At 38.3% G+C, this 27,049-nt stretch overlaps 1 protein-coding gene across 6 annotated transcripts; it reads right to left on the bottom strand.

Annotated features, from left to right (window-relative positions):
* Positions 1-965: 965 nt before the first annotated feature.
* LOC136004985 (zinc-regulated GTPase metalloprotein activator 1A-like) lies at positions 966-25,606 on the bottom strand. Of its 6 annotated transcripts, none has more exons than XM_065662029.1 (15): positions 25,472-25,606; positions 24,284-24,370; positions 23,337-23,433; positions 22,095-22,186; positions 18,662-18,721; positions 17,565-17,602; positions 13,949-13,995; positions 13,105-13,191; positions 12,232-12,276; positions 9,689-9,745; positions 6,879-6,930; positions 5,117-5,185; positions 4,952-5,017; positions 2,916-3,045; positions 966-2,189 (listed from the first exon to the last, which is right to left on the bottom strand). In XM_065662029.1, exons 1-15 carry the CDS (start codon positions 25,581-25,583, stop codon positions 2,131-2,133), a joined length of 1,098 nt encoding a protein of 365 aa, XP_065518101.1. In that variant the 5' UTR covers positions 25,584-25,606; the 3' UTR covers positions 966-2,130. The 6 variants fall into 6 exon arrangements, with proteins under 6 accessions (XP_065518101.1, XP_065518106.1, XP_065518103.1 ...); XM_065662034.1 differs by having other exon boundaries at positions 23,342-23,433; positions 25,472-25,560; XM_065662031.1 differs by lacking the exon at positions 2,916-3,045.
* Positions 25,607-27,049: the final 1,443 nt, after the last annotated feature.

The raw sequence follows: 27,049 nt of genomic DNA, 5'->3' as shown, positions 1-27,049 counted from the left end.
AATTTTCATGCAGGACTAAATGTCATTTATGCAATCCAAAACATGTATCATTAGAACATGTACTAGCTTTCAAAAAAAAAAATGAAGAGATGCAATTGCTAAGGGGAACAGTCACAACATCGCTCAACAATACACCCATCTTAATCAAATGAGACACCGGCAGTGAAAGATTAGCAACGTTTCCTCCCTCTCCTCTTTGGAAACAAACTCCAAACTCATTTATGATAGCAAGAGCAAAAAGGATTTTTAGGACTGCTGATAAGGGAATGGCCCTCCTTTGTCTCCTTTTTTTTTTCAGTTTGATGCACCTCTTTTACTGAAGCAAACGTCAGGTATGTGACAACTCAAGTACTGAAACAAATTCCTACTTATCCAGACACAGCAGCATCCACGTGGCACCGTAGCTAAAAGTCCATTTTTAAATCTGCTGCATGCCCTAGAACTGTTTTGAAATATTTTTTATTCCATTTTATCCTTTTACATTCACTCGCTTTGCATTAACTCAGCTGTAGTCAACAAATCTCTCTAAAGCTTAGAGGTGAATAGTGGCTGTCAGAGAAGGTACAGGGCAGGAAGCTCAGCTCTAAACTGTAGAAGTAACGAGCAGAGATAGAAGCTTCAAACTAAATTTTCAAAACAGCATCCAGAAGCAGTGTCAGAGAACCCCATTAACAAATCACACAGTGCAGCCTAAACACAGTGAAAATGTAGTGCTGCCAGGCCCCAAAATCCAGAACCGGCAGCGTCATGGCCTAGAAGATCTATGAGTTCAGCTACATCTTTCAACACTTGGCTACGGGAGTGAACACTGCACCCACAGATATTATACAGACAGTACATATTCCATGTTGTCTCTGGTATTAAGAATTTTTAGTTTCATTTATACAACAGGTATAGTAACTCTGCTGGTTCAGCGGTATCTGAGATGGATGTACACATTAAAAAAAAAAAAATCACAAAATAAGTTAAAAGAGGTGGAAGACAGTTTAATAGTAAACTCTAAACACTTTTTACAGTGATTACATCACTTGCAATAACCACTCTTGCTTCATTTCCAGCAGCAAGAGAGTTAGCTGGAAGAAGGCACTAGGCTTCAAACATGTTTACCGTATTTCTATGTAACATTTGATGCACAGCACAGTCAACAGCCTTTTTCCTATTTGCATTTCTGCACAGGTATGTGATGCTACTGATATAACTTGGGGATTGAACCAGATGACCTTTGAAGGTTGCTTCCAACCCAAGTATTCTGTGATTCCATGAACTTTAAGCCAGATCCAAAATGTTGAATTGTGTTTGATCATAGACTATAAGAGGTCCTACAGCAGGTCACCTGAGATTCTTAGAAGGACTTCAGGGTTTAACTGTTGGGTAAACCGAAAGAGGAAAAAGAAACCACTATATTGCATTTCACTCGGTCTTTTCGTCATAAAAAGCTTGCAGGGTTAAGTACACACATTTCATCTTTTTTGTAATTTGATGTCAACCATTTCCTTGTTTCTCTCTCACTGTGACAGTCCTGGGTTCAGCTGTAACAGTTTTTTCCTTCCTAGTAGCTGCTGCAGTGCTGAGTTTCAGCTTTAGTCTGAGAACAGTGTTGATAACACACTGATGTTTTAGCTGCTGCTCAGCTACGCTTAACCCTGATGTTACCTGAGACTTTTCAGTCTCCCGTGCTCTGCCAGTGAGAAGGGGCATGAGAAGCCTGGAGGGAGGAGAGACATGAGACCCAAACTAGCCAAAAAGGTATCACAGCATGCTACCACAGCATGTCATACCACAGCATGTCATGCCCAGTATACAAACTGTGGGGAGTCACTCGGAAGATAAGATTGCTGCTTGAGTTGAGCTGGGTATCGGTTGGTGGATGGTAAGCAGTTGTATTGTGCATCACTTGTGTTTACTGTTGGTTGCCTTTTTTTCCCTTTTTTAGTTTTATATTCTCTCCCCTTGTTAATTTCCCTTATCATTATTACTAGTAGTAGTGGTTTTGTATTATACTCTAGATTTTGTTCTTATCCCAACCCGTGGGGTTTATATTCTTTCAATTCTCCTCCCCATCCCACCCGGAGCAGGGGAGAGAAGGAGGGGAGAGCGAATGGTTGCAGGGTGCTGAATTACCCACTGGGCTTAAACCATGACAGTGGCTATGAAAGCTTCTTTGATTGCCTCCTTATCCAAGTTTCTGCCTGTAAAGAGAAATAAATGAGTTAACTTGTATTAATGTTAACTGTATTAAAATTAAATGTTAAATGTATTAAAGTTAAATGTTAAAGAGTTAAAACAAGTTAAATGTATTAAAAAAAATGCATACAAGTAGCAATCTGCCAGTCTTCTCAGCAAACAAAATGTTTATTATTCCAATGAGTGAAAACAGCAGTATTAAAATTAAGCTGCAGGTAACAAGGTAACTTTAGCTTTTACAGGCAACAACAGACTTCAAGCTGTGCAAGTAAGGGAAAAGAGTTAAAACTGCAGTTTTCTGGTCATAAAAACACATTGCAAAGCATAGAGTAGTAAGCAGGAAATAGAAATGTACAGCCTTGGCATTACAAGCTTCACAGAAAAAAAAAAACAAAACCAACATTTTATACATTTTAATGGCTATAATCACCTTCCTTAGAGCTACTGAATATTCAATCAAACATTCAAACCATTCCCATCACCAAAGATATGATGATGGATTTTTATTTTAATATCACCAAATGGAATACTGTCGATTCCTCTCAGCTACAATGCAAAACAACAGGAGGTCTTGATGGATAAAACTTTGACTGGAGGTTGTGCTGAACATACTCACTGCTATTATTCTGGTCAGTTTAGGCCAATTGCTTTTCACTGGACAAATCACAGGACTGCCTTCTAAAAGAACAGCTTCTTAAAGTCAAATGAAGAGAGATGTAATTTCTTCCTACCTATTAGGACCAGTCTATTTGTTCTCTTTTCACCTTCTTCCCAGGGTACTGCAGTCTCTTCTAGATCATAGAGCTCATGGACACCTTGGACTATCACCTGATGAGATTTGCCTTGAATAGATACCAGTCCCTTATCAGAAAAATAACTGTTAGGATATATAAATAAACCTTTAAAAGGAAATATTTAAGAGGGGAAAAAATGCCCAGCTTTGAAACTAGGCCAAGCAGGGGAAACTATTTCTGGCAACTATGCACCAGTTAGTCAAAATAACCATGTAGCATGATCATGTCTACCTGCAACATCCATTCTCACATCTCCTTATTTTGTTAAAGACTAATCATTACTCTTTGCCATGCTCTGCCTCCTGTTCCTTGTTTGGTCAGTACCTGTACTTCTGAGCAAAAATAAAATGTTATCAGCTACTGTGCCATTTGGCATATATCTATCTATATATATCTATCTATATATGTGTATATATATATATATATATATATATGGTGTTTGACATATGAGTACCTGAAAAATTGACTGCCAAAAGAAGATATAAAATGAGCAAAAATGTTTGACTTAGATTATTCTGAATAAGCTGTCATAGCCAGCAAATTCACTATACTGTATCAGAATCCCTGAATATCGGAGAATGGACAAACATTTGTGAAGTAAACCAACTAGCAACAGAATTAGAAAGGCATACAGTCAAGAGTCAGCTCATTAACCCAAATACCAAAAGCTGTATTAAAAAAAGTTTTCATCACTTCATGTACAACTTCATAAAATATTTTAGCGGAACACATTCTATAAAACGTATCTCATATACTTATAAAATTAAAAAAAAAAAGTTCAAAATATTTCATAAAAAAAGGTCTGCATTTGACATATTAGTTGAAATTTTCTATTACCACCAAAAGGATTATGACTGCAGGTAAGATATAAATACAAAAGCAAAAAACTTTGGAACCCACTCATAATTATGTGTGGTTCATTTGTTTTAGTGTATTTGTATGTGACTGAGCGCAAGCACACTGATTATTACAGGCTTCAGATCTCCTAAAGAATTACTGTGATTCCAATGCTCAATAAAATAACAAAAAATGTTATTATGCATAGCAGTACTGTTTTCAGATGGCTTAAGTTCATCAGTGGCTATTTTCTTTTATTTGTCAGGAAAGGTAAGACAAGGATATTCCCATTTTGGTAGTGAAAAAGCAAGAATACAACCTTTCTTCCAATGATATTAAAATAATTATGTCACTATCCATGATGCACACGTGTTCTCAGAAAACAAACCAGAGTGTATTTTCTTGGATTCCTTACAGCCTACTAAATGACAAACTCAATTCTTATTTTTTTTATGATTTACTTGGCTACTTGATGTAGGGAAAACAAAAATATCCTAAACTGTCACAAGTACACCTCTCAAAACCATGCAACTGAAAATCATTTGAAGCACCCATGAAGATGAATACTTACAGGCTGCGCCTTTAGAACTACAGGCTGACAATACGCTGAATTACAATACTTCTTGAATTACAAGAAGTTGTAAGTGTAGACCGCAACTAGTACTGCACTGCTATGTTATGCCAAATTCAACTTCTGCATATTATGCCAATGACAATTATGAATAGCAATATATGGCATCCAATCTACAGTATCTAATGCCTAGATAAGGAGACATTTATGTGAGATGGATGGAACCTTTCAAAGCAATGCAGGTGGAAACAGAAAACCAGTTTAACTATGTCCTGATTATTACCTCTGCCACTGATGTTTAGGACTGTGTATCTTCCCTCTCAATTTGAAACAAGTAAGATCAACGTTTGCTTCCCTGTCAGCTATCTCTTTTTGAGCTGTTCTACCAGCCAGCAGATAACTAACTCTTTCTACAAGTAACAACAACAAACTACTGTTCTCCATTTTATCTTCTCAACTACAGTGATCCAGTAATGCCTTTGATAAGTCTGTAACTGACAACACACCACACTTTTTTAGGTGTAACGGAGATAAAGCATAAAGAAATCGGCCATTTCTGACTAACCTTCAGTCTTATGATGTCCATGGTGTGCCCAGTCTTATCTTTCATATTCTTCTCCCACAGAAGATCCTATGAAAAGGAAAAATGTTCTCATAAACAGAATGGCATGGGATGATTTTTTATAAACAGCCACAATGATTTCTCCATTGACAGTGATGCATTACTTACCTGAATGAAGAGGTTTAAGTTTTCTTCTTTTATATTTCCTGGAACTTCAAATGTCACTGTAATTATACCCTGCAAATGGAAAGGCCCGATTATTATTGCCAACTTGAATACATATTTCATTACATTAATTAATTAATTACATTTCCTAACTTGGCCTAATAAAAAAGCAACTATATGCTCATGTGAAATTAAAAAAAAAAAACAAACAAAAAACCAAAAAACAATCCACTTTCATCTTGCCCCAAATTGCTATATTATGTAATACTATCTGGTTCTGTTTGGGTGTGCACTCAAGAGGCATACACACTACTTTGCATGGTTTAATGCCTTTAGCTTTTATCATGTAATTCTTTGCTGTAGCTGATGTTTGTTCTCGAAGAAAGCCTAAGAATTTTATTTCTGATAAGCTAGTAAGTTCAGTCTTTCAAATATGCTTAAGAATTTTATTTTCTTGTGATACTGATCTTTGTCACAATTTCTGATCTTCATCACAATTCTAACGGACAGAAAATAATTCACATCCTTTTTACTATCCATACTTGCCTATAGAATCATAGAATCATAGAATAGCTAGGGTTGGAAAGGACCTTCAGATCATCTAGTTCCAACCACCCTGCCATTGCATGGACACCTCACACTAAACCATGCCACACAAGACTTCTTTCAGCCTGGCCTTGAACACTGCCGGGGATGAAGCATTCACAATCTCCCCGGGCAACCTATTCCAGTGACTTACCACCCTAACTGGGAAGAATTTCCTCCTTATATCCAATCTAAATTTCCCCTGTTTAAGTTTTAACCCATTACCCCTTGTCCTGTCACTACAGTCCCTGATGAAGATTCCCTCCCCAGCATCCTTCAGATACTGGAAGGCTGCTATGAGGTCTCCACGCAGCCTTCTCTTCTCCAGGCTGAACAGCCCCAACTTTCTCAGCCTGTCTTCATACAGGAGGTGCTCCAGTCCCCTGATCATCCTCGTGGCCCTCCTCTGGACTTGTTCCAGCAGTTCCATGTCCTTTTTATGTTGAGGACACCAGAACTGCACACAATACTCCAGGTGAGGTCTCACAAGAGCAGAGTAGAGGGGCAGGATCACCTCCTTCGACCTGCTGGTCACGCTCCTTTTGATGCAGCCCAGGATACGGTTGGCTTTCTGGGCTGTGAGAGCACACTGCAGCCGGCTCATGTTAAGGTTCTCATGGACCAATACCCTCAAGTCTTTCTCTGCAGGGCTGCTCTGAATCTCTTCTCTGCCCAACCTGTAGCTGTGCCTGGGATTGCTCCGACCCAGGTGTAGGACCTTGCACTTGTTGTGGTTGAACTTCATAAGGTTGGCATCAGCCCACCTCACAAGCGTGTCAAGGTCCCTCTGGATGGCATCCCTTCCCTCCAGCGTTATCAACCAAACCACACAGCTTGGTGTCATCGGCAGACTTGCTGAGGGTGCACTCAATCCCATTGTCCATGCCAGCGACGAAGATGATAAACAAGACCAGTCCCAACACCAACCCCTGAGGGACACCACTCATGTCAAGAAAACTTTTTTATAAATAGAGTATGTAGGAACAGATTTCAAAATTAAAGAAGCAAACAAATATACAACAAAGCACATTCCTATCTGCATTCTGTATAACCTTCCGAAGATCTTAAAACACATTACTTCCTAACTGAAATCTTCTGAAATGGTAACAAGATTTGCATGCAATGCTTGCCATTACTTGTTTTTGTAACAACAAGATGAAGCAGTATTTTTGCTAATTACCTTGTCTAGATGTGCATGTGCTGTCTTCAGATGCTCCAGCTTTTTCTGCAAACTGAAAAGAAGTTAAATGTTGTGTTTGAGTGAGATAGACAAAATGTCATTTCAAAATTTAAACACTGCAGTACTGAAAAGCAAAACTAAAATAGCAAGGCTAGACTGCACACTCAGAATAAGCCTCAACTGTTAATTCAATTTTAATCTCAAAATAGATGTTTAGCTATATTGGTTTGATGTAGTTGATTATTTGTGTTCAAATGTTATTTTTTTAAATACTATTAGTTTTTAGTAATAACTTGCAGTATCTTTGGGATTTTAAATTTATACACTTCCAGAAGTAGAACAGCCTCGATATTTCTTTGTATAGGAACAACAGCCAAACTATATCGTGAAAGCAAGAATTTGTCAATTTATTAGATGTTGATTAAAAAAAAAAAAAAAAAACCACAAAAAGAAAATAACCAACTCTAGGAAAATGATCTGAAAAGAACTAAAAAAATATCAAAGCTGTAGCAGTGAGGGGAATCCTGTATATCAGCTTCCATTTCAGCTCTTGCCATACAGCTCATTCCTACTGTGCAGTGTGCCTGCTAATATAAAACTGGTCCTCTTCATAAACAAATCTGGGGACTTTTTTGTAAACCAGGGTCTTACAGTATCATTTTGTGTGACAACATAAAAAGTTACTGCAACTTTAGATTGCACAACCACATCTATTTTAAAGCAAGACAGTGCAAGATATCTTCAAATACTGTTTTCTGTACCGGAGAACATTTCTCTCTTACGTCCAATATGCAGAAGAAAGAATACCCCAGCAGAAGTCACTATGGTGCTGTCAGAAAAGACTGCCCATAAAAATCTCTTCCTACTTTGATGATTGTAAATTTTAAGAAGCCTTCAGTGATGGTGGAAAACGTAATGACTGTTACTGAAGTAACATTTCACACTCCTACTTCTTGCATCTTCTTTGCTTTTTTTGCTTTCTTTTCATACTACATTCCACAGAATCCAGAACTCTTGATGTGCTTCCTGTGACTTCAGGGCATGTTCAATATACTAGGTTCTACCAGTACAGTCACACCAATAGGATATTGTATCTGCTAAGCTGACAGAAATCCTTACTGTAACATGCAGTTAAAAGGACAATTTTGTTAGCGTACTAGCATATTATTTGTGCTCAAATGGTGCTGGATTCAAAGAGTTTTTCTGCTGCATTTGATAGGGCAGAAAACACCTTTAATATTTTAGGTAGGGATTTCTGTATATGAACTAATACCAGGGTAAACAATTTAACTGTACAGAGGTCCAATAAAAACAAAAGAAATGGAACTTCTCTTAAACAGTTCACAACCTTCTTGATGCTCTTAGAATTTGTCTTTAAATGCTGCATTGTTTTAATACCAAATATTGAGAACCTCTAAAGGAACTATGAGTGAGGTAAGTGAGAAGAATAGACTGAGAAAAGCAAGAAAGGTTGTGGTGTTTTCTGGTTATCTCACCCTTTTTCACCCTTCAGGAAGACTCGTTTGAAAGGAGACACTATTCCAGGCTTTTTGCCTTTCTTGCCCTCCTCCTCCATGTCCTTTCTTTAAGGACTTTCTGAGATTCGCATAGCATAGCACCTTCTAGTAAACCTTGCAGAATGCCATCTAGTATTACAGCTAATCACATCTAACTGTGAATTGCCATTATCAAGAATAATCCTTTTCTGGTTCACATCTTCTTAACGCTTTCTCTATGTTGTGTGGCTCCAGGATGAGTCAGTTTAGCTAGCTGATCCATCATAAGAACTCAGGACGTTTATGATCTGGTTTATGACCTAACAGTTATCTACTGTCCATGAAGAATATACTGGCCTTCCTCCTCCCTTAACTTTCTTCAAACAATACTTTTCACAAATCATTCAAAAGCCAGTGCCAGCAAACAGAAAGGGCAGCAGAGAGCAAGGATAGTACTGCACCACTTCACTGGGAAATCTCATGACCGCACCCTATCTACTAGAGATTGCTTGCATCTTCTGCAATTTCTTCCTTCTGTGAAGAAGGAAATGGCTACATTCCTTCACCTGAAGTGAACAGTGTGCATCCCGGAAGAAAACCAAAGCTGATGCTGCCCCCAGTTGCATATTCCCTCCTTCCTTTATTGACTTCTCCAGTAATCCTTGCTCTCTTTGCTGAACAACTCCAGCACACAAAGTAAACAGAAAGCCCTTCTCCCCTCACCTCCAATTTTACTTTTCCTCCCTCTAGCATTGCTGAAGCACACATTAGGCATTAAAAAGAAACAAGAACGTAGAACACAGTAACCAGAATTTGTTCTGGCTTTGTCTGCTGTTGAACCTCAGTCCCTCACTCTTTCCTCTAAAAACTACTGAGGCCTCAAGTCCATCATGACATGAACTGAGAAAATTTTTAAGTACTTTAAGAGAAACAGTGGAGATCATACAAACCTACTCTAATACTAGTATCAAAGCAAAACTTTAACTGGGGAAAAAGCCAACCACCCACGCACACTCTGGCTCATCTAACTTTACAAGGTCAAAAAGCCTTTTTGCACACAAGTGGGAAAAACCTTCAGTCTCAGATTACCACTTTTAAAGGGAGAATTTTAAACAAGCAAGAAAACTAGAATTTCTAAGAAACCCAGATGGAAATTTGAGCCAGGATTTGAGTGTCTATTTCATACATGTATTTATACCACAGACATTATTTCCAACACAGGACAGCACAGCGAAATTATTACCATACCTTACTCCAGATAAACAACAGACATTATTTCTAACAAAGGGCAGCACAGCTAAATTATTACCATACCTTACTCCAGATAAACTGTCAAAAGCATGCAGGTCCAAGACACTGGAGAGATCAACTCTAAACAGAAGAAAGCAAGCAACATTTGTATTTTTGCTATATTTAAATATTGTGTATATTTAAATAATTATTTTAAAAATGGTTTACTGAAGCTTGTATCAGTTTTCCTGTCTATCATACCAATGCCATCAACCCTTAGACTTCTTTTTGAATGTTAGCGGATGGTACTCTCTCCTACAAGGAAATAGTAGTGCTTATTTACACAGTAATATGTAAGTACAGAAACATTCTTAAAAATATAGTAAAACCCAAGGTATTTACAAGGAAGATGACAAAATCGCTCATAATGGATGCCTGAATAACTGATTTGCCCTAAATGGGAAAAGGAACCCTGAAGTTCTTCCCAGCAATTATGCTGCATCCTTAATACAGACCTTCTCAAAACACAAACCCCTGGAATATATGCAGCTTATACTGACATGCTATTAGCAAACAAAAATGAAATACGCTATAAAGAAAGTGCTACTATTAACAGTTTCAACTCTAAATGGTAAAATGGTATCTCTGCAACTCCACCCCATTGCAGTATTTGTTGTTTCATCTTTCAATCATTCAGGCTGCACGCCAAGTACATACATTAGATGCAAAAACTCCACACTGTATAGATGTCACAAAAACTGTAAATAATAGTAGTCTCAAAAATAAGATAGACAAATTTTGATATTGCAAAATTAGCTACGAGTAAATATCCAAGATTTACTGTAAGACCAAATTTCTGGTTAAATTTAACCTGGAGCCCTGGAGCATTCTCACCTCTCTTTACAGACAGAGAAAAATGCCAGTAGCATTTAATACAACAACTTTATGAAATACTAACCTAGTAATACTGAATTTACGTAAGAGAACAAATTAACAAAAGTCTAAATTTTGCAGCATAATCTATAGTGACTATTTACACATTAAAACTCTTAACATGAAAAAAACTGGTGAACATTAAAACCTTGATTTCAAGTAGTGCTCACAAGTTTATCCACACCTGCTGTTTTGAACACAAGTCCCAAATTACAATAAATATATTAAAGAAAATTACTTTTTATGTAAGAGACACATGATGACTTATGAGAAATTATCTACTGAGGATCTCTAGAAGAACAATAAATGAATGAGAAATACTTCTCAGCAGCAGAATTTATAATATCATTCATTCTTCAACAGTTTGCAAGTTAACAAGAATGCACTGTGAAGCTGTCAAACCTACTCAAACATTTCACATGGCACCTTGAAGAAAGTAATGAAAACAGAATGAGAATAATCCTTATAAACTAACAGGATAATCACTAAAGAGAATGATTTTCATAGTGCATCTTTTCAACAAAAGAGCATAAACATTCCAGTGATCAGAATAAATTAAAGCCAATAGAAACATTAACAAGATTAATATTTTTGGTAATGTAAACTGAGCTGATCTTTAGACTGAAAGCAGATAAAATATCTGTCTTCAAAACCCTGGGTTACCAAACAAAATACATATTCTACTTGCTGGTCCTATCTAATCAGGCAACAGCAGAGCAAATATTTTTCTTTACCCTTTCCATCTGTATTTAAAAAGCCAAGTGTATTTTATTTTACAAAGATTATGTCTACTATTTTCCCTTCAAAACAGCTTAAAGCAGGAACTTGTATTATATGAAAGCTTATGCTAATATAGTCAAATATTTCATGTAATAGTATGCAAATTAGCCCCAGCAGTCTGAAAGACACACTGCTCTCCTAATGTGCCTGGGAATACCCTATCCAATTTTTTGTTAAATAAAAAATCTGATTCAGATTTTCAATGAAAAATAGCAAAACAAATACAATTTATTTGCAGGAGCCACCATAAGTGAGAAAAACCGTCCAATTGACACAAAAGAAAGAAAACTTTATAGTGCATGTGATCAGTGATTAGCTTAGAGACAACTCAGCTTTGCAAGCTGCTCTTTAGTTACAAGATCTTATTAACAAGTTGCACAAAACTTTGAATTTCTACTTTTACCACTCCCTTAAAAATTGATTACATTTCAGAAAAATGCTGAAGCAAATTAAACTTCATCTGTATTAGCATTTTTCAGGAACTTTCCTAATGCTATTACTCCAAAAATGGCAATATAACTAAAATATAACTTTAATAATCGAAACCATATTCATAAAAGAAAATTTAGAACAAAATGCAGGGTTTGGGGGGAGGGAATAAAGCCCAAGCTTTTGTAAAATCTACTTCCCATGTAACTAAAAAAATATAGAAATATTTACAGTTACATTGCGAAGTCAAATAAAACCCTATAATGACAAGCTCTGTAAACTAAGCTACATATTAGTAGTGATACAAAAGAAAAATACATTTTTACTTCTTTAAAAAATCCTTTATCTAGATGCTTATTTGTAAAATAAATATTATATATTTCTAATTTAATAGTTTTCCTTTAAGAAAACTGATCTGATAGCATAATTAGATCTGTCACAAAAGAAGCAGGATTTAGTACCTAGTAATAGTGGCCATTTAATACCTTGATCTTTGTGTCTCTAGAATTTTACCAAGTCCATTTATTGACCTAAAATAAAATAGAAAAATCTTTAGATGAAAATGCAACTATAATACATTGTTTGAACAAATTAACCACGGAAAGTAGCATGAGAAATAGCATCACAACAGTAATACCACTCCTGTTATCAACTTGTTAAACAAACCAACAAACATCCCAAACTACGTTGGCTTTGAGACTTTTTCATTTCCTAAGTAAAGGCTTTTTGGGGCACTATACAAGTTCTGGCAAAATACTACTGGAGTGAACAGTGTTTTCCTCTTCAAAGCTTCTCAAGATATACTCTGTTGGGCCTAGGCATTTTACTTTTAGAATTCAAACTATCAATGAAGTTGTAATGTAAAGTGTTAATACTCTTATTTTGGTTATCATGGTATTGACAGAAAAAGATAGGGCATGTCTTTGATCCCTAATTTGATTCACACCATTGTTTTTTCTGTACCCATGACAATTTTTTGGGAATTCCTCCATATACCTTTGCATTTCCTAGTGAATTCTTTATCTGCTAGAACATCTTTTTTTACCTGATGCTAATTCTGAAAAATAAGAACAGCTGCCCATAAATGTAAAAGTGCGGGCACTGAATACAAAGGCCTGTCCTTAGCAATACCAAATCTTAGCTAGACAGCTTAGACAGACAACCTGGTGAGATTATGTATGCAAACAAAAGTATTGAAATGCCTTAGAAAGGGACAGACACTTACCCCTTCTGAACTAACAATATATGTCAGTTGTGAGACCTAATTCTGTATTAACTGCAATAAAGAAGTAACTATGTTTAAATAAAAATAACCTTTGAGCCAGTAAAGTGTTACAGTTACGTCAAAAGCTTCATACCTGACACATGTTCTGACTTTATTCAGCTCTTCTTCTGAAACCAAATCTGTTTTATTGATGATTGTAAGATCAGCTAATGCAACCTGCCTATGCATTAAGGAATAAAAAAAAAAAAAAATAGAAAAAAAAAGACAACATGAACAAATACTTTTTCTGTAAGGCAGAAACACCATCTGTCTCATACCACCCAAAAAAGAAATAATAGTATGAGTACTGTTAGTACAGAAAGGCAAGTATTAATCAAACTAGCACATCATGGAGTGTGAATAAAGTACTATTGGCTTCTGCTTGAAGTGCTCTTCTATGCCAGAAATCTGCTAACTTACTTACTTGCTAGTTTGGGGGGTTTTGTTTTTTTAAATGCGATCCAATCCAAAATTCTTGATGATTTATGAACTTCACAAGCCGCTATTTCACTTGTGTGTAGCCTTTGTAAAGTCATATTTTAAGTCTCTTTGCTTCATGAAGACTTCTATTATTACAGTTATCCTTAATCATTGTGGCTCCGTATCTAGCAAAAAAAATATTCCTCCAGCTCCAGTTCTAATTCGAGCACCTGATAGATTCTAATATGCATTTCCTTCTTCCTCCCAACACAGATGGTTGCCCTTCACTTACATAAAATCCCATCCCTCTGAAAGTATATATCAGAAAAGCCAGATCTTGGAAAAAAGACCAAATGAAGCATGAAGTCTCTTTTCTATTTTCTGCTTCATTACACCAACCTACCTTGGTTTAAAGCAAAGGAGGAGAAAAATACCTTATAAAAGGAGCCATTTATAATGGACTTCTATACAGTGCAGTTCCTAGCAGTGATATTTAAAATTAATTTATACATCCATACCGAGATGCTTCATTGACAAGGCCTTCTGGCTTTTCCTCTGTCAAGTGCTAGACAAAAAAGAAAATAGTTGGCTTAATCATATTCAAATGACATTTAAATTCATTTCCAATTAAAGGAAGTCCAATTCAGCTTAGGTGGCATCTAGAATTTTTCTGTAAAATTATGGCAGAAAAGCACATTTATACATTCACCATTACAAAAGCTTATAATCCCTTTTATGAAAACTCTTCTAACGAATTTTATGATTACAATGCTAAAGAGTTGGAACACTGTATTATATTCATAGAATCATAGAATAGTTAGGGTTGGAAAGGACCTTGAGATCATCTGGTTCCAACCACCCTGCTATGGGAAGGGACACCTCACAAAGCTGTGTGGTTCAGTTGATACAGCGGAGGGAAGGGATGCCATCCAGAGGGAGCTCAACATGCTTGTGAGGTGGGCTGATGCCAACCTTATGATGTTTAACCATGCCAAGTGCAAGGTCCTACACCTGGGTCAGAGCAATCCCAGGCACAGCTACAGGTTGGGCAGAGAAGAGACTCAGAGCGGGCCTGCAGAGAAGGACTTGGGGGTGTTGGTCGATGAGAAAATGAACATCAGCCGGCTGCAGTGTGCGCTCGCAGCCCAGAAAGCCAACCGTATCCTGGGCTGCATCAAAAGGAGCGTGACCAGCAGGCCCAAGGAGGTGATCCTGCCCCTCTACTCTGCTCTTGTGAGACCTCACCTGGAGTATTGTGTGCAGTTCTGGTGTCCTCAACATAAAAAGGACATGGAACTGCTGAAACAAGTCCAGAGGAGGGCCACGAGGATGATCAGGGGACTGGAGCACCTCCCGTATGAAGACAGGCTGAGGAAGTTGGGGCTGTTCAGCCCGGAGAAGAGAAGGTTGCGTGGGGACCTCAAAGCAGCCTTCCAGTATCTGAAGGGGGCCTATAGGGATGCTGGGGAGGCACTCTTCATCAGGGACTGTAGTGACAGGACAAGGGGTAATGGGTTAAAACTTAAACAGGGGAAGTTTAGATTGGATATAAGGAGGAAATTCTTTCCTGTTAGGGTGGTGAGACACTGGAATGGGCTGCCCAGGGAGGCTGTGAGTGCTCCATCCCTGGCGGTGTTCAAGGCCAGATTGGATGAAGCCTTGAGTGGGATGGTTTAGTGTGATGTGTCCCTGCAATGGCAGGAACTAGATGATCTTGAGGTTCTTTCCAACCCTAACAATTCTATGAAGTAAAAGTTTAAATTGATGCTGTAGCATTAGTAACAGCTCGCAACTTACACCTCGCACCTCTGGGAAGATCAGGCCTGTGCATTCCTCCATGAGTTTTAAACATACCAGGAATGTTGTTCTGAAATTTGGTTTTAAAGTCAGAGGAATACCAAATGAAACGAAATTGTCAAGGGAGATATTTAAATTTAAAAAGAAACTAGAAAACTATTTTTTCCTCAAGTGGAATTATCAGGCATCTAACATTAACTGACTGGGAAAAAAAGGAAACTGATTATTGCACAGCGTCAGCCTGTCACCTTAAAAAAAAAAAAAAAAAAAAAAAAGAAAACCTCTGAACTATTTCCTGATTGTGCACAACCTAAGCACAGCATAACAACAGGATGACTTGGAGGGAACCTCTCCTTTGACTTTTTGTTTGTAATCCTCTGTGTATTAATTCTATTGAATTAAATCTTGTCAGATTTGTTGCTCTGTCCAAATATCAAGTCTTGGAAGCAGAGAACTGGCATTTCAACTGTTTGCCCTTGATTAAAAAATAAAAAATAAAAAATCAAATGAGTATTTCAGATTGCTGGGTGACAAATCCATTAGTGACAACCCACTTCATCAGTTCAGTTTCTACTGGCTGACTGGTCACAGGGTACTACTTGTCAGCTTTCCTTGTAATGGGTTGGTTAATTGAAGCATGACACCCTTAAACTGCTGCCTGTTATCTCGATCTCATTACCTGTATGGCTTCAAAATTCTCTGAATCACAAGCAGCTGCTAAGGTCAAGCTTTGCAACCAGAGGAACTGCACAAGTTATCAAGTCCTTTATACAAAGCAAAACTAGTATACTTGGCAGAAAAAGTTGGAAGTTTCTACTACTCTGAACAGATGTCTGTGTTGTACTGATTAAATAACATAAGCATTTTCATTAAGCTGTCAAAAATAACAATGGATAGAAATGCTGAATGTTTCAAAACATTTTTGTGCTGTTTCTGACATAGTACTTGAAAGTTTAAACATGAATTTTTTAACATTAATAATTTAGTGCTGCTGTGTGGAACATGATTTTATTTGCTTCAAAACAGTAAATCAGCATTGCATGTAGAGAAAGATAAACAGAACAACATTTTTGCAAGTAATAAAACACATCTGAAGTAGTATGGAGGCACCCAGCTAAAAAGGGGACTGACTTCAGACTTGCTGTGGTTTCTTGTGATAGTTCAGCTGATTTAAAAGTTGGCTCCTGCTTACAAACCAGCTCTCATCCCTCGCCCACATTTTTCTACCAGCTCTTCCACAGAAGTCCATACAAAACACAATGGCTTAACTTGACAAACTGGCTTGCTATGAGGTTACATTAGCTCTATCCTGAAGCAAAACAAAATGGTGAGGGGACAGGAGTGCCCCCTTTCAGTAAGTCAACTGTTAGATTAGCTCAACTGAAACAAGAAATCCAAACAGTCCACAAAAAAAAAAATATTATAAAGGAAGGATCACTTTCATATTTTTTAACCATTATTCCTCAGTTCTCTCAACTTTTTACAGACATTACAGAGATATTAAAAACAATTCCACAGTATGATGGTATTTTTTACCCTGGGGATTTTTTACCTTTCCTTATGGTCACTTTTATTTTGAATCCTGCAAAATCAGTACCTAACTGAAGTAGTCAGTCACTTCCTAAGTTAATTCAGTTGCAAATAATTATATTTATTGCTACCTATTAAAAAAAAAAACCACAGTTGAAATATTTGATTTAATCACCATTTCTGCTATCCTAACAGCCTGTTCAATTGGTGTGCTTTTACTGTTTTTACATCACATTTCATGTAGATGAGTCTAATACCTGCTCTTTTTGTCTGCTTCCATGTAATGAAGTAACTCTCTAATCTGAAATGATACCTAGACATCTGTTTTTCTCATCTCTCCTCACCACACAGGCCACTTGCCGTTACATTAGCTTTCCCAATTTGAGCCCTAACGCATTGGTATCAGAGGCCTGTTCTTCAGAGGTCTCTTTCCAAGTAACTTAGGCCAATGACACTCTGTAAGACACATTTCTCCACTGTTTTTACAGTAATCCAAATACCTGTTTAGAATACAACCAAGATTTCTAAGTGAAGTCATGGAACCAGAAGGAATCAAGTATCTAGCATCCTGAGAACTCGTAGTAGACATACTGCTGTGTTGGTAAGAATCTGAATTCCTATGAGTGTTGGTACTTCCTTGCTCCCATTCAAAATATAGCACTAATGTACCATAGCAACTGAAACACAACCTCACCCATTGTAAGAATTAAAGCTATTGTAAAACAATGTAATTAATCTGAATGAACATTATTCAATAGCTGTTCTAATGTTGCAGTTTTAAACCATGTAAAAAATCCAGTAGTTTACCTGCAATCCATGCTTTGCATCAACAACTGACACAATACCTAAAAGAGAACATTAAATGGAATAGAAACGTCTGAAGAATTTAACAATTTATAAACTTCCTGTACAACTACAAAAATAAAAGTATCACACTTACAACTTGTAATAATACTTTCAATGCTTCAGTATATCCGAGCATTAGACTTGTTACCTATTTATTTTCTTATTTGTAACTCATATTTGTGGTAAAAAAAAAAAAAAAAAGCCTATCACACCAGGTGAGAGAAATTCTTACACGGTAGATACCTCTCCCTTTCTTTCACAACAGCAAACGGGCAAATTTTACACAATATTGAAACAAATCACAGGGACTGACTGAGGTATGCAGCTATTCTCATTGTAAGTAACCAGGAATCTGCAGAATTTCTCTGGCAGAAACTTAGGAAGCCGTTTCCTATTCAACTGTTTGCTTGGCTAGATGAGTATTTCACAGACAAAGCATTAGCAAGGTATTTCTTTAAGCCAAAAAGCAAGACAGTTTTGCTTTCATAAAAAATAAAAAAAAAAAAATAAAAAATATCACCCTTCAACAAGCTCTTTAACTACATTTAGTGATGATTTATATTACAGTGAACTCAGATTTTTACTGGAACACAGCAAATACTAGAGCTAACACAAAGAAAGCAGAAAACAAAAGGCAGGAGAAAGGATGATGATAACAGGTTAAGAGTTAAAAAAAAAAAAAAAAAAGAAAAAATAGGAGACATTACATTGGAAAAATAAGAGCTTTAATATTACTTCCAAATAATGTTTTAGAACATCTAATGATGGGTTCCACCCACCCCTTACAATCACAAGATTGCTTCTCTACCTGACCCCTTAGCAAAGCATTACACAACTTTTGTTTTATTTAGTAAACTGAAATAGCTCACCATTGTCAGTAGATAAATAAGCACCAGAATCAGTTAGTGAATCTCTGTGGTCAAATTTTAGGATCTGAGAACCAAAATAATTTTCTGACATTTCAAACGTTTTCTTTAACCTTGCCTTAAATTATAAAAATACATTACATTAAATCTAGATACAGAATGCCAGTATGTTAGAAAACTTGCACTTCTTACCATCAAGATAGATATCACTTCCCAGCTCAGAATCAACCCAGAACATGGAGGCCACAGCTCCTACGAAGTGCAGTAAATTTAGTTGCAAAATTTATATTTTCCAGTAAACTACTAATATGGAGACATTTCATTAAAAAAATTCTTATTTGTAGTGCTGTACTTGAAACTGCTCTCTTCCAAACTTAGAATGCACCACAGACTTCAAATACCCACCACATACTTGATCTAACAACAGCTACCTAACATTGTACTTGTGTGTACATCATCAGCTAGGACTACAAAAAGCTTTAAAAATCTCACAAATCCAGACGCAATTTAAGTCGGCTAAACTACCTGTACTCAGTAGTATCAACTAAACGTCATTACTATACTCCAAGGCTCACTCTTTCTAAAAGGTTCTGTACTCCCCCCTTCACCTTTCAGCTAGTCTCTAGGTCATGGAACACATACTGGGGAAAAAAAACAATAAACAAAACAGTTAAAGAAAAATGGAATTAGGACATTTGAGAAATCTGCTCCCTCCTAGGAACCCCTTCTTCACTGGCTTCTGTAACCTCTTCCATAGACTTCCTTACATCTTAAATCAACAGGATGAAAATAAATAAAAAAAATAAAATAAAAAGAGCTTTTGGTTTTAGATAATCTTAAGATAGACAGAGTTAAGAAATGTCCAATGCATGCTCAATTTGCAAATAGATAGTGCACTGAAAGGGAAATTTATGAAAGTAAATCATGCCTGATCAGTCTGAGAAGGCTGCATCTGGCTTTCTGTGACAAAAAAAAGATAAATTACTGTATGTGTGGACAAGGGTGAAGCACCGTAAGCTGTTTACATCCCCTCCAGCAAATTTTTCAACATTGCCTTCAAACACATTCTAGTAGCCAAGCTGGTACATTGCCTATCTAAATGAAAAGACAACTAGGTAAAACTGGTTGATAATTAAGCTCTAAAGGTTGCAGTTAACAGGTCATACCCTAACTGGAAGAAAGCAGTAAGTCAGGTTCTATTCTGAGTGGGACCTGTTCTGTTTAACATCCACCAGGAACCCAAGAAGGAACGGAAGACATGCTTGTCAAAATTGCAGGGACTATGAGATTTGGAAAGGAACAGCTAACGTACCTAAGGGCAGAGCTATCTTTCAGAAGGACATGACCAGGCAGGAGGGAATGGCCAACAAGACACAGATAAAATTCAGCAAGAAAAAACACTGAGTAATACACTTAGGAAAGAAGAGCCCTGGGCAATGACACAGGCTAGACACAGACTGCCTGGGGAGCAGGTCTACAGAGAATGCCCTGGGCATCCTGGTAGGCAGGAAGCCAAGCAAGCAGTGTACCTGGGGATCAGAAAGGCCAAAACCACCCCAGACTGCTGGAACAAAAGCATGGCTGAGGCAAGTTATTTTCCTCTATTTAACACTTTGAGGTCCGTATCTGGCTAGCACTTCCAGCACACGGATCCCCCGTACAGGAAGCGTACTATCATGAAGACAGTTGAGGCCAGAACATAAGCCCTACAAGGAGAGGTGAAGGAACTGCATTTGTTCAGCCTGGGAGACAGAAAAGTGCCTGTAGAACCTAACAGCAGCCTCTCTGGTACCTACAGGGGAGTCACTGAGAAGACTGATCCAGACTGTGGGAGAAGGATGGGAGACAACTGTAGTAAGCTGAACTAAGCCAGGTCTAGACAACATTTGTCAGAAAAACGTCTTTTCACCATGAAAAGGCAGGCACAGAACAGGTTGCCTGGAAAGGTTGTGTCAAATTTATCCTCAGAGGATGGAAATATGTGACCTGATATCCCAAAGGGTTTGGTCTTGTCTTATAGCTGATCCTGTTTTGGACAAGAGGTTGGACTGAGGACCTCCTAACATACCTTCCAAACTGAATTATTCTGTATGATTCTAGTATTTTTTACATGCTAGGACCATTATCCACTGAATTTCCATTCAGATGAGATCCTTCTGGAATAATGAAACGTACTATTCTCTCATCTTTGTACAGTAATCTGTAATTTAGTGAGGATGTAAAACAGAACATTACTAAACTGCCGAGTCTTGAGCAAAAAGAATCAATAAGTAGTTGGACAGCTTGCACCATATTCTATCAAGGATTCTGAATCTGTGACCTGATACCTCTGTACTACACATGACCTAGGAGTAAGCTACTCCTGTTTTCAGCTAAAATGGCCCTGTAAAATACATTCTAGCAACTGTAGAATGTGCCGTACATTAAGAAAAAAAATTTTAAAAACCATAATTATGAAAAAAAAAAACCCAGAACAATTTAACATAGATCAGTGCCACAAAATGAAGGACAGGAGCTGACAGCAGCAACAGCACTTTTTTTTTTCTCTTTAATTATCAGAACCTTTGTTAGTGGCAGGCTGTCAGTAACTACGTGAAGAAAGCACATTAGAATTAAAAAAAAAACAACAAAAAACCTCGGTAAGTAACCTCATTCTAACACCTACAACTGTCCACCTGAAATGACAATATGCAGTCCTCCAAGCATCACTCTCCATCAACACCAAATGCCTGTCAGCTGTTCACAGTGCTTACTCATGCAAGATATAGCAAAGGCCACAACATCTAATGGTTTTCTGGTCTCTATTGATTTTTTTTTCCCCAAAACCTTAACAGTTTTCCTATTTGACTCACACAAAATTTGTGCGTAACAGAGGCCAAATCAATGTCCTTTCCTTTGAAGGAAATTACTTTACCATGACAACTATTTAGCTTTGAACTGGAAAACATCAGTCTCCTAAATGGGACACAATCGCATTTCTGATAAGAATTTCCTTCACTATAGATCAACACCACATTTTTAATTGATGGTTCAGTGAAAATTGTTTTAGATAACTATTACTAACATGAGCTCAAGTTTAAACACCTTTTTATAATAAATATCACTAAAGAGCACACAAGAAATTCTTAAGATCGATTATTGTTCTCTACCTACCAGAAGCATGTATGAGTTTGTTTTGGAGCGTATTTCATGACTTCACAAAATATAAGTTCTATCACAATCACTGTATCAATACATCAGATGCTAACAATTTATACTTGAGAAGGAACAATGTAGAACAGCAAAAGCCTTCTGAAAACCACCAGCCCCAGTGTGCTCCTCTTCTCCAAGCCCAATTTCTTTTCTTTATAGAAATACATTTCAATTGGATTTCTGTTAAGCTTTAGAGTCAATTTGGCGTAAGTTAAAAAAAAAAACCCAAACCAAACCAACCAACCAAACAACCCTACCCAAATTCCTGCTTCTGCACCTAATTCAGTTTTTAGTCTACGTAGCAATTAAAGTATATGCCTGACAACTCACTACTTTAGATTACATCTTGCACAGTGAACTGATCAGTGAGCAAACAAGCACCTCATAAAAACAGAATAATTATCACAGTTATGAAAACTGTAATGTGAACTACCTGGATCTGCCAAACCAGTTGTCTCTAACAATATATAGTCAAATTTTCCTCTCCTTTGCATCAGGTTCTCAATCGCCTTCACACCACTGTCCCTGTAAGAAGAAACAAGCCTGAGAACAGAGAAAACAAGCTGAAACATGTATAAACATTTATCTTCTGACGCAGAATACAGTGTCATTACCATCAAAGCAAAAGCCTGAGTCAAGGTTTACAGTCCACAATGAAAACTCAGTCATCCAGTTGCTGCTCTAATATTAGGCAAACTGTACTTTCCTGTTTCATTCTGGTCTGAAAACAGTGTTTGCTTACTCCTGACAGGAATAATAAAGGTGATTTAAATGATGATTTGTTTTCAAACCCTGAAAACCCTGTAATGGACAGTAGGGCAGTGTAAATACATGACTACTTGGTTTGGTGGGAAGGGGGCTGGAGAACTGAACCATGTTCTCCTGCTTTTCTACCTCACCTACAGCAAAATTAAGATTAGTTATTTACTAAATCTCAGATGATGAAGTCAGCCTGAAGCAGAAATGTATGGCATTTTATATAAGACACCAATGTATATAAAACATAGCAGCACTGGCAGCATTCCTTGCATCCCAACAGAACACAGTGCAACAGGGTCTTCTGTTTTCCATTTACTACTCTAACTTCAGGCATAGAATCAGTTCTTCCAAATTTTCAGGACTAACAGGCCCTCACCTTCACTACAAACTTAACACAAACAACCTAGCATTCAAGCAAAAAGGGTCAAAACATGTCGAAGGAACAAATACACTCCTGCATTTTAACATGACATCTAACAATGATTTTAACATGATGGCATCTAACAATTTGGAATTCTGTATCTCATTAGGTTACCAAAAGGTTCTCTCTCCACCCTGAGGTGTAGAGTATTCATGTATTAACCAAAATACAAATAGAGAAACAGATTATTTAACATGGAAATTCCTGTATCTTTACTCTCTGTAAAAGCATGTAATACAGAAGAGGCAGAGCTCCTTACCTACAATACCCCAATGGTGTATAAGTTGGTATTTGGATTATTTTTCTGAAAGACACTAAGTCCAAACCCAGTGAGGCAACAAAATGAAGTAAATTTCTATCTCTCAAAGTCCAATTCTTGTTTTATCCAACAAGGAAATCTCGGTCAGTATTACCACCAGTTTTAGGAACCAGATTCTCAATGTCTTGTCCTTTCCCCAGCTCTCCCAAAACCCACTCTAAGAATGTGTTCCTTACTTTACCGAACAGCACAGGCAGCCATTTCTGAGCTCCAGCCATTCTTCATAGAGTTCTCCCCCTTGACTGATTGCCAGGGATTTCTCCAAGGCACTTCCTGGAAATATAAGTAGTACTACAACATTAATCTACAAATCTGCATGACAACACCTGGAAAAGAGATAAAAGATTTTAGTTGGTATACATTATATATTTTTCTTCTGAGACCATGTTTCTGGTATGTTCTTCAGAATTTAGTATTCTCCATTTTATGAGAAATTTAAAAGCCAAAGTCAAGTTGGTTCTACAAAGACCAAAACCCAGGGGATGCAAGCACAGAGTAAATGCCACAAACTTTGCTGACAGAATGGGAAGTCAGCCTTCACCTCCATATCAAATAAGGGCTCTCTCTTACTTCTCATTTTAGACTCCATGACCAGAAAAGCAGTACACATCTTTGTTGACAAAAACAAACAAACCACCACCAACTTGGTGCAAACTGTAAGCAATGCTGATATGAAATCACAGCTGTAACAGTCAAAAATCCCAAGAAGGAAAGCAGAAAAGTTCCAAGAATCACAGACACCAAGCACACACCTCCCCATTTTCTTGAGGATAATTTGTGATCTGCAAGTGACTGACAGGCAGGGAAAGAAAATATTATCCACCAACACATTATTTTGATTTTCATTTGCTTGAAACTAAGTAGGACAAATGGAGGTACAGCACTTCCAAAAGGGTGATTATGTTCATTACCATGGCTCCAAGGGACTCAATTTATGTAAGAAACAGATTAATGCACAGTATTATTTTATGAACACTATCCAAAAGACTTTTTGCCCTTATTAAGACTATGACATAAAGCAGTAATTTCAGTAACAGATTCAAAACTACGATGTTTTCGATTTTCAGAATTTGCATGTACTTGTTATTTTATGGCTAAAACAAATTTCTGCAGATTTACATACCTTCTCCAAACTCATTCAGAATAACTGCTATTCTTTTATCATGCTGTTCTGTAAGTATGTAATTTAAAAGAGTTGTTTTCCCAGCTCCTAGAACACAGATCATATTTTTATTAAAATGTTTTAAAAAAGCACAGATTTTCAAATAAAAGGCATTGTTTTGCAACCTCAGATAAATCTCTCCTCTCCTGAAATATGAGTTTTCATTACTGTAGCCTGCATTCTATTATAATACTGTAAAAATTAATTTGTAAGGATATTTGACCCCACACAACTATCAGGATATTAAATACCAGCCTTAAGAGCCCAGGTGGTTTCCCATTCACTGTCAGTGCTTCATAGACTTACAAGTCCTCTATCAGCTGGGCAGCCTTTTCTGAGAAAACTCATTTTTTATGTTTCTGTTAACAAAAGGTGCACTTATTCTTCCCCCTACCACCGCCTTTTCCAACCAGCACTTTTGTCATCAATGACGTGCTATTGACTGACACTACAAGGTGTTCACGCCTTCTGTGTAATACCACCTTACTAACAGTTTCACCCTGTATACGCACAAGATTAGAAGTAGGGGAATTCGGTAAAGCAACTTTCCTTCCCTGCCCTCGGACCGCTCCGAGTATGATGCAATGGAAAGTTACAACTCTTAGAACAGTGTTGGTGATCCTAAATTTAACCTTATCATTACCATACACACCTGCATTTGAGGCTCTCAAAATCGTGCTGGTTTAAGTGAGGGATGCCAAACCTCACATTTCCACGACTGCAATTCAGTTTGCATTTAACTCAGGCAAATTCCCAGTTTAAATATACTGTTAAATATACTGACGTTGAGGGGCAAAACGCGGTTTGTCAGACATAACCAGAACAAAGCTGGAGCTGGTACCGCTGCTCGAAATCGCTGTGAAGGCATGGCCGGAGCTGCACTTGTCAGAAGCTGCATAAGCACAGCGCGCTTTCACTACCCGAGCAGCGCCACTAACTGCTTTCTGTACTGCACCACGGGCACGCTCCGCCACCCAGCCAGCGCGCAGCGGCCGGACCTGCCAAGCACGCTCGCCTCCGGAGCCCCCGCTGCCCAGCGCCCTCCTCGGGTCTCCCGACCGCCACGGGCCGGCTGCTCAGCTCCCCCCGGCGCCGGGAGGCGCAGAGCGGCACGCCGCCGGGGAGCAGGGACGCGGGGCCGCTTCTCACCCAGATACCCCGTGATGATGGTCACGGGGATCTTCCTGCTGCGGCTGCACTCGGTCTCCCCCTCGCCGCCGGCGTCTATCGGGACCAGGTCGGGGCAGTCTTCGTCCTCCATGAGGGCGCGGGCCCTGCAGCTGGGCGCGGGCCCTGCAGCTCTGCGCGGCCGGGATCGAGGGCCCGGGGCCCCTGCAGCCGGAGCACGGACCACCGCTCACGCCCGCCTGCCCCACGTCACACACCGCACACCATACGGCACGGAATGGCGGCAGCACCGCCTCCCGCTGGCGCACGGCACGCAAGCGGCCCACACCATCTCCTCTCGCGCATGCGCTCTGGGCTGCACCGGGAGGGGTGCCGGGCTGCGGAGCGCTGGAGCCGCTGAGGTGGGAGCCCGCTGTTAACAGCTAGGCTGCAGGAGGGCTGTTGTGCGGCGGCGGCGGGCCACGGCCTTCCCGCCGAGCCTCCTCTTCGGTCCGGTTTCGGGAAGTTCGCACCCGTGGAGAACACTGGGCTGTCCCCGGTGTGGTCGGCAGCCCTCGCGCGAGGTGGATGTGCTTGCTTTTAGTCGAATAAAGTTAAGCTACAAAGTGAATGCTAGCTTTCTCTCTGTTTCCCGTCAGGTGCTGTGAGGAGGCACGTAGGTGTGTTAACACCTATCTGTGGTTAATTTTAACAGTCTTACGAAATTCCTACCTTTCGTGGAGCTAAGCTTAGCAAATTGGTACTATGTTTGCCATTTCTTCATGTTAAAATGTGTAAATATAATGGTATTGGATAAGAGGTTTACCTGATGCATACTTACATGCACTCCTCTAAACCCAGGTGTGGTCCTCTGCACTCAAAATAAGGTCCAGTAACACTGGTTTGAGTATAGGCAGATGAGCTGTGTTGGCCTTGGCTTGTTTGTATGTTTATCGGATTGTATGTCAGTAAATACACTTAGTAGATATCCTTGGATCATCCTGTACTGGTGTAGGTTAAAACATGCCTTTAATACTAATAGTCCACTTAAAATAGTTTGTGTTTACTTTAGTAATTCTGATAATAACAAGCATATAAAAGTCTGGTCTAAAAATAACGTAGTCCAGTAGTTCAGCTTGTCCTTGGACATAAAACTCTATTCCACAGAAATACCTATAGCTATTGTCCAGACAATAAGTTAAGAAGCAAATTATTAAAATCTTGACTTGTGAGATAAATGCTTTTTTTGTTTGTTTGTTTGTTTTGGTTGTAGTTAAAATAGCTCATGTTGTCCTACACTGTAAATCTGCCATCTCAGTGGCACAAACACAAAACTCTGGAGTTTAGCAAGGTGACAGGCTTGGGTATTTTCAGTAAATAAAGGCAGTTGTCAAGAACCAGTTGTGGAATTTCTGTTTCCTTATCTGTGGAAGGCAGTAAGTGTTCTCCATTCATTATAGGCAGTGAGTCCATAGTTTGTTGATTTGTAGAGTTTTAGGATCAATACGTCTCTTCTTGTGTTCTTGTTTCAACTACTCAGATAATCCCCTTGTATGACACACTCTGTTTTAATTTAAAAACCTGATCAGCCTTTTTTTTTAAGGCCTGTCTCTTAGAACC

This window comes from Lathamus discolor, chromosome Z, assembly GCF_037157495.1.
Source record: "Lathamus discolor isolate bLatDis1 chromosome Z, bLatDis1.hap1, whole genome shotgun sequence".
Classification (NCBI taxonomy): domain Eukaryota; kingdom Metazoa; phylum Chordata; class Aves; order Psittaciformes; family Psittacidae; genus Lathamus; species Lathamus discolor.
The sequence above is the reverse complement of the archived record's forward strand: the minus strand, read 5'-3'. Positions and strand labels throughout refer to the sequence as shown.

Excerpts from the sequence above, each read along its gene's own strand:
- LOC136004985 (XM_065662029.1), bottom strand. The coding sequence starts at position 25,583 with ATGGAGGACGAAGACTGCCCCGACCTGGTCCCGATAGACGCCGGCGGC. Across the intron at positions 24,371-25,471 it reads CATCATCACGGGGTATCTGG|GAGCTGGGAAAACAACTCTT; the intron begins GTGAGAAGCGGC and ends TCTGTGTTCTAG. Across the intron at positions 6,931-9,688 it reads GACAGTTTATCTGGAGTAAG|TTTGCAGAAAAAGCTGGAGC; the intron begins GTATGGTAATAA and ends ACTTCTTTTCAG.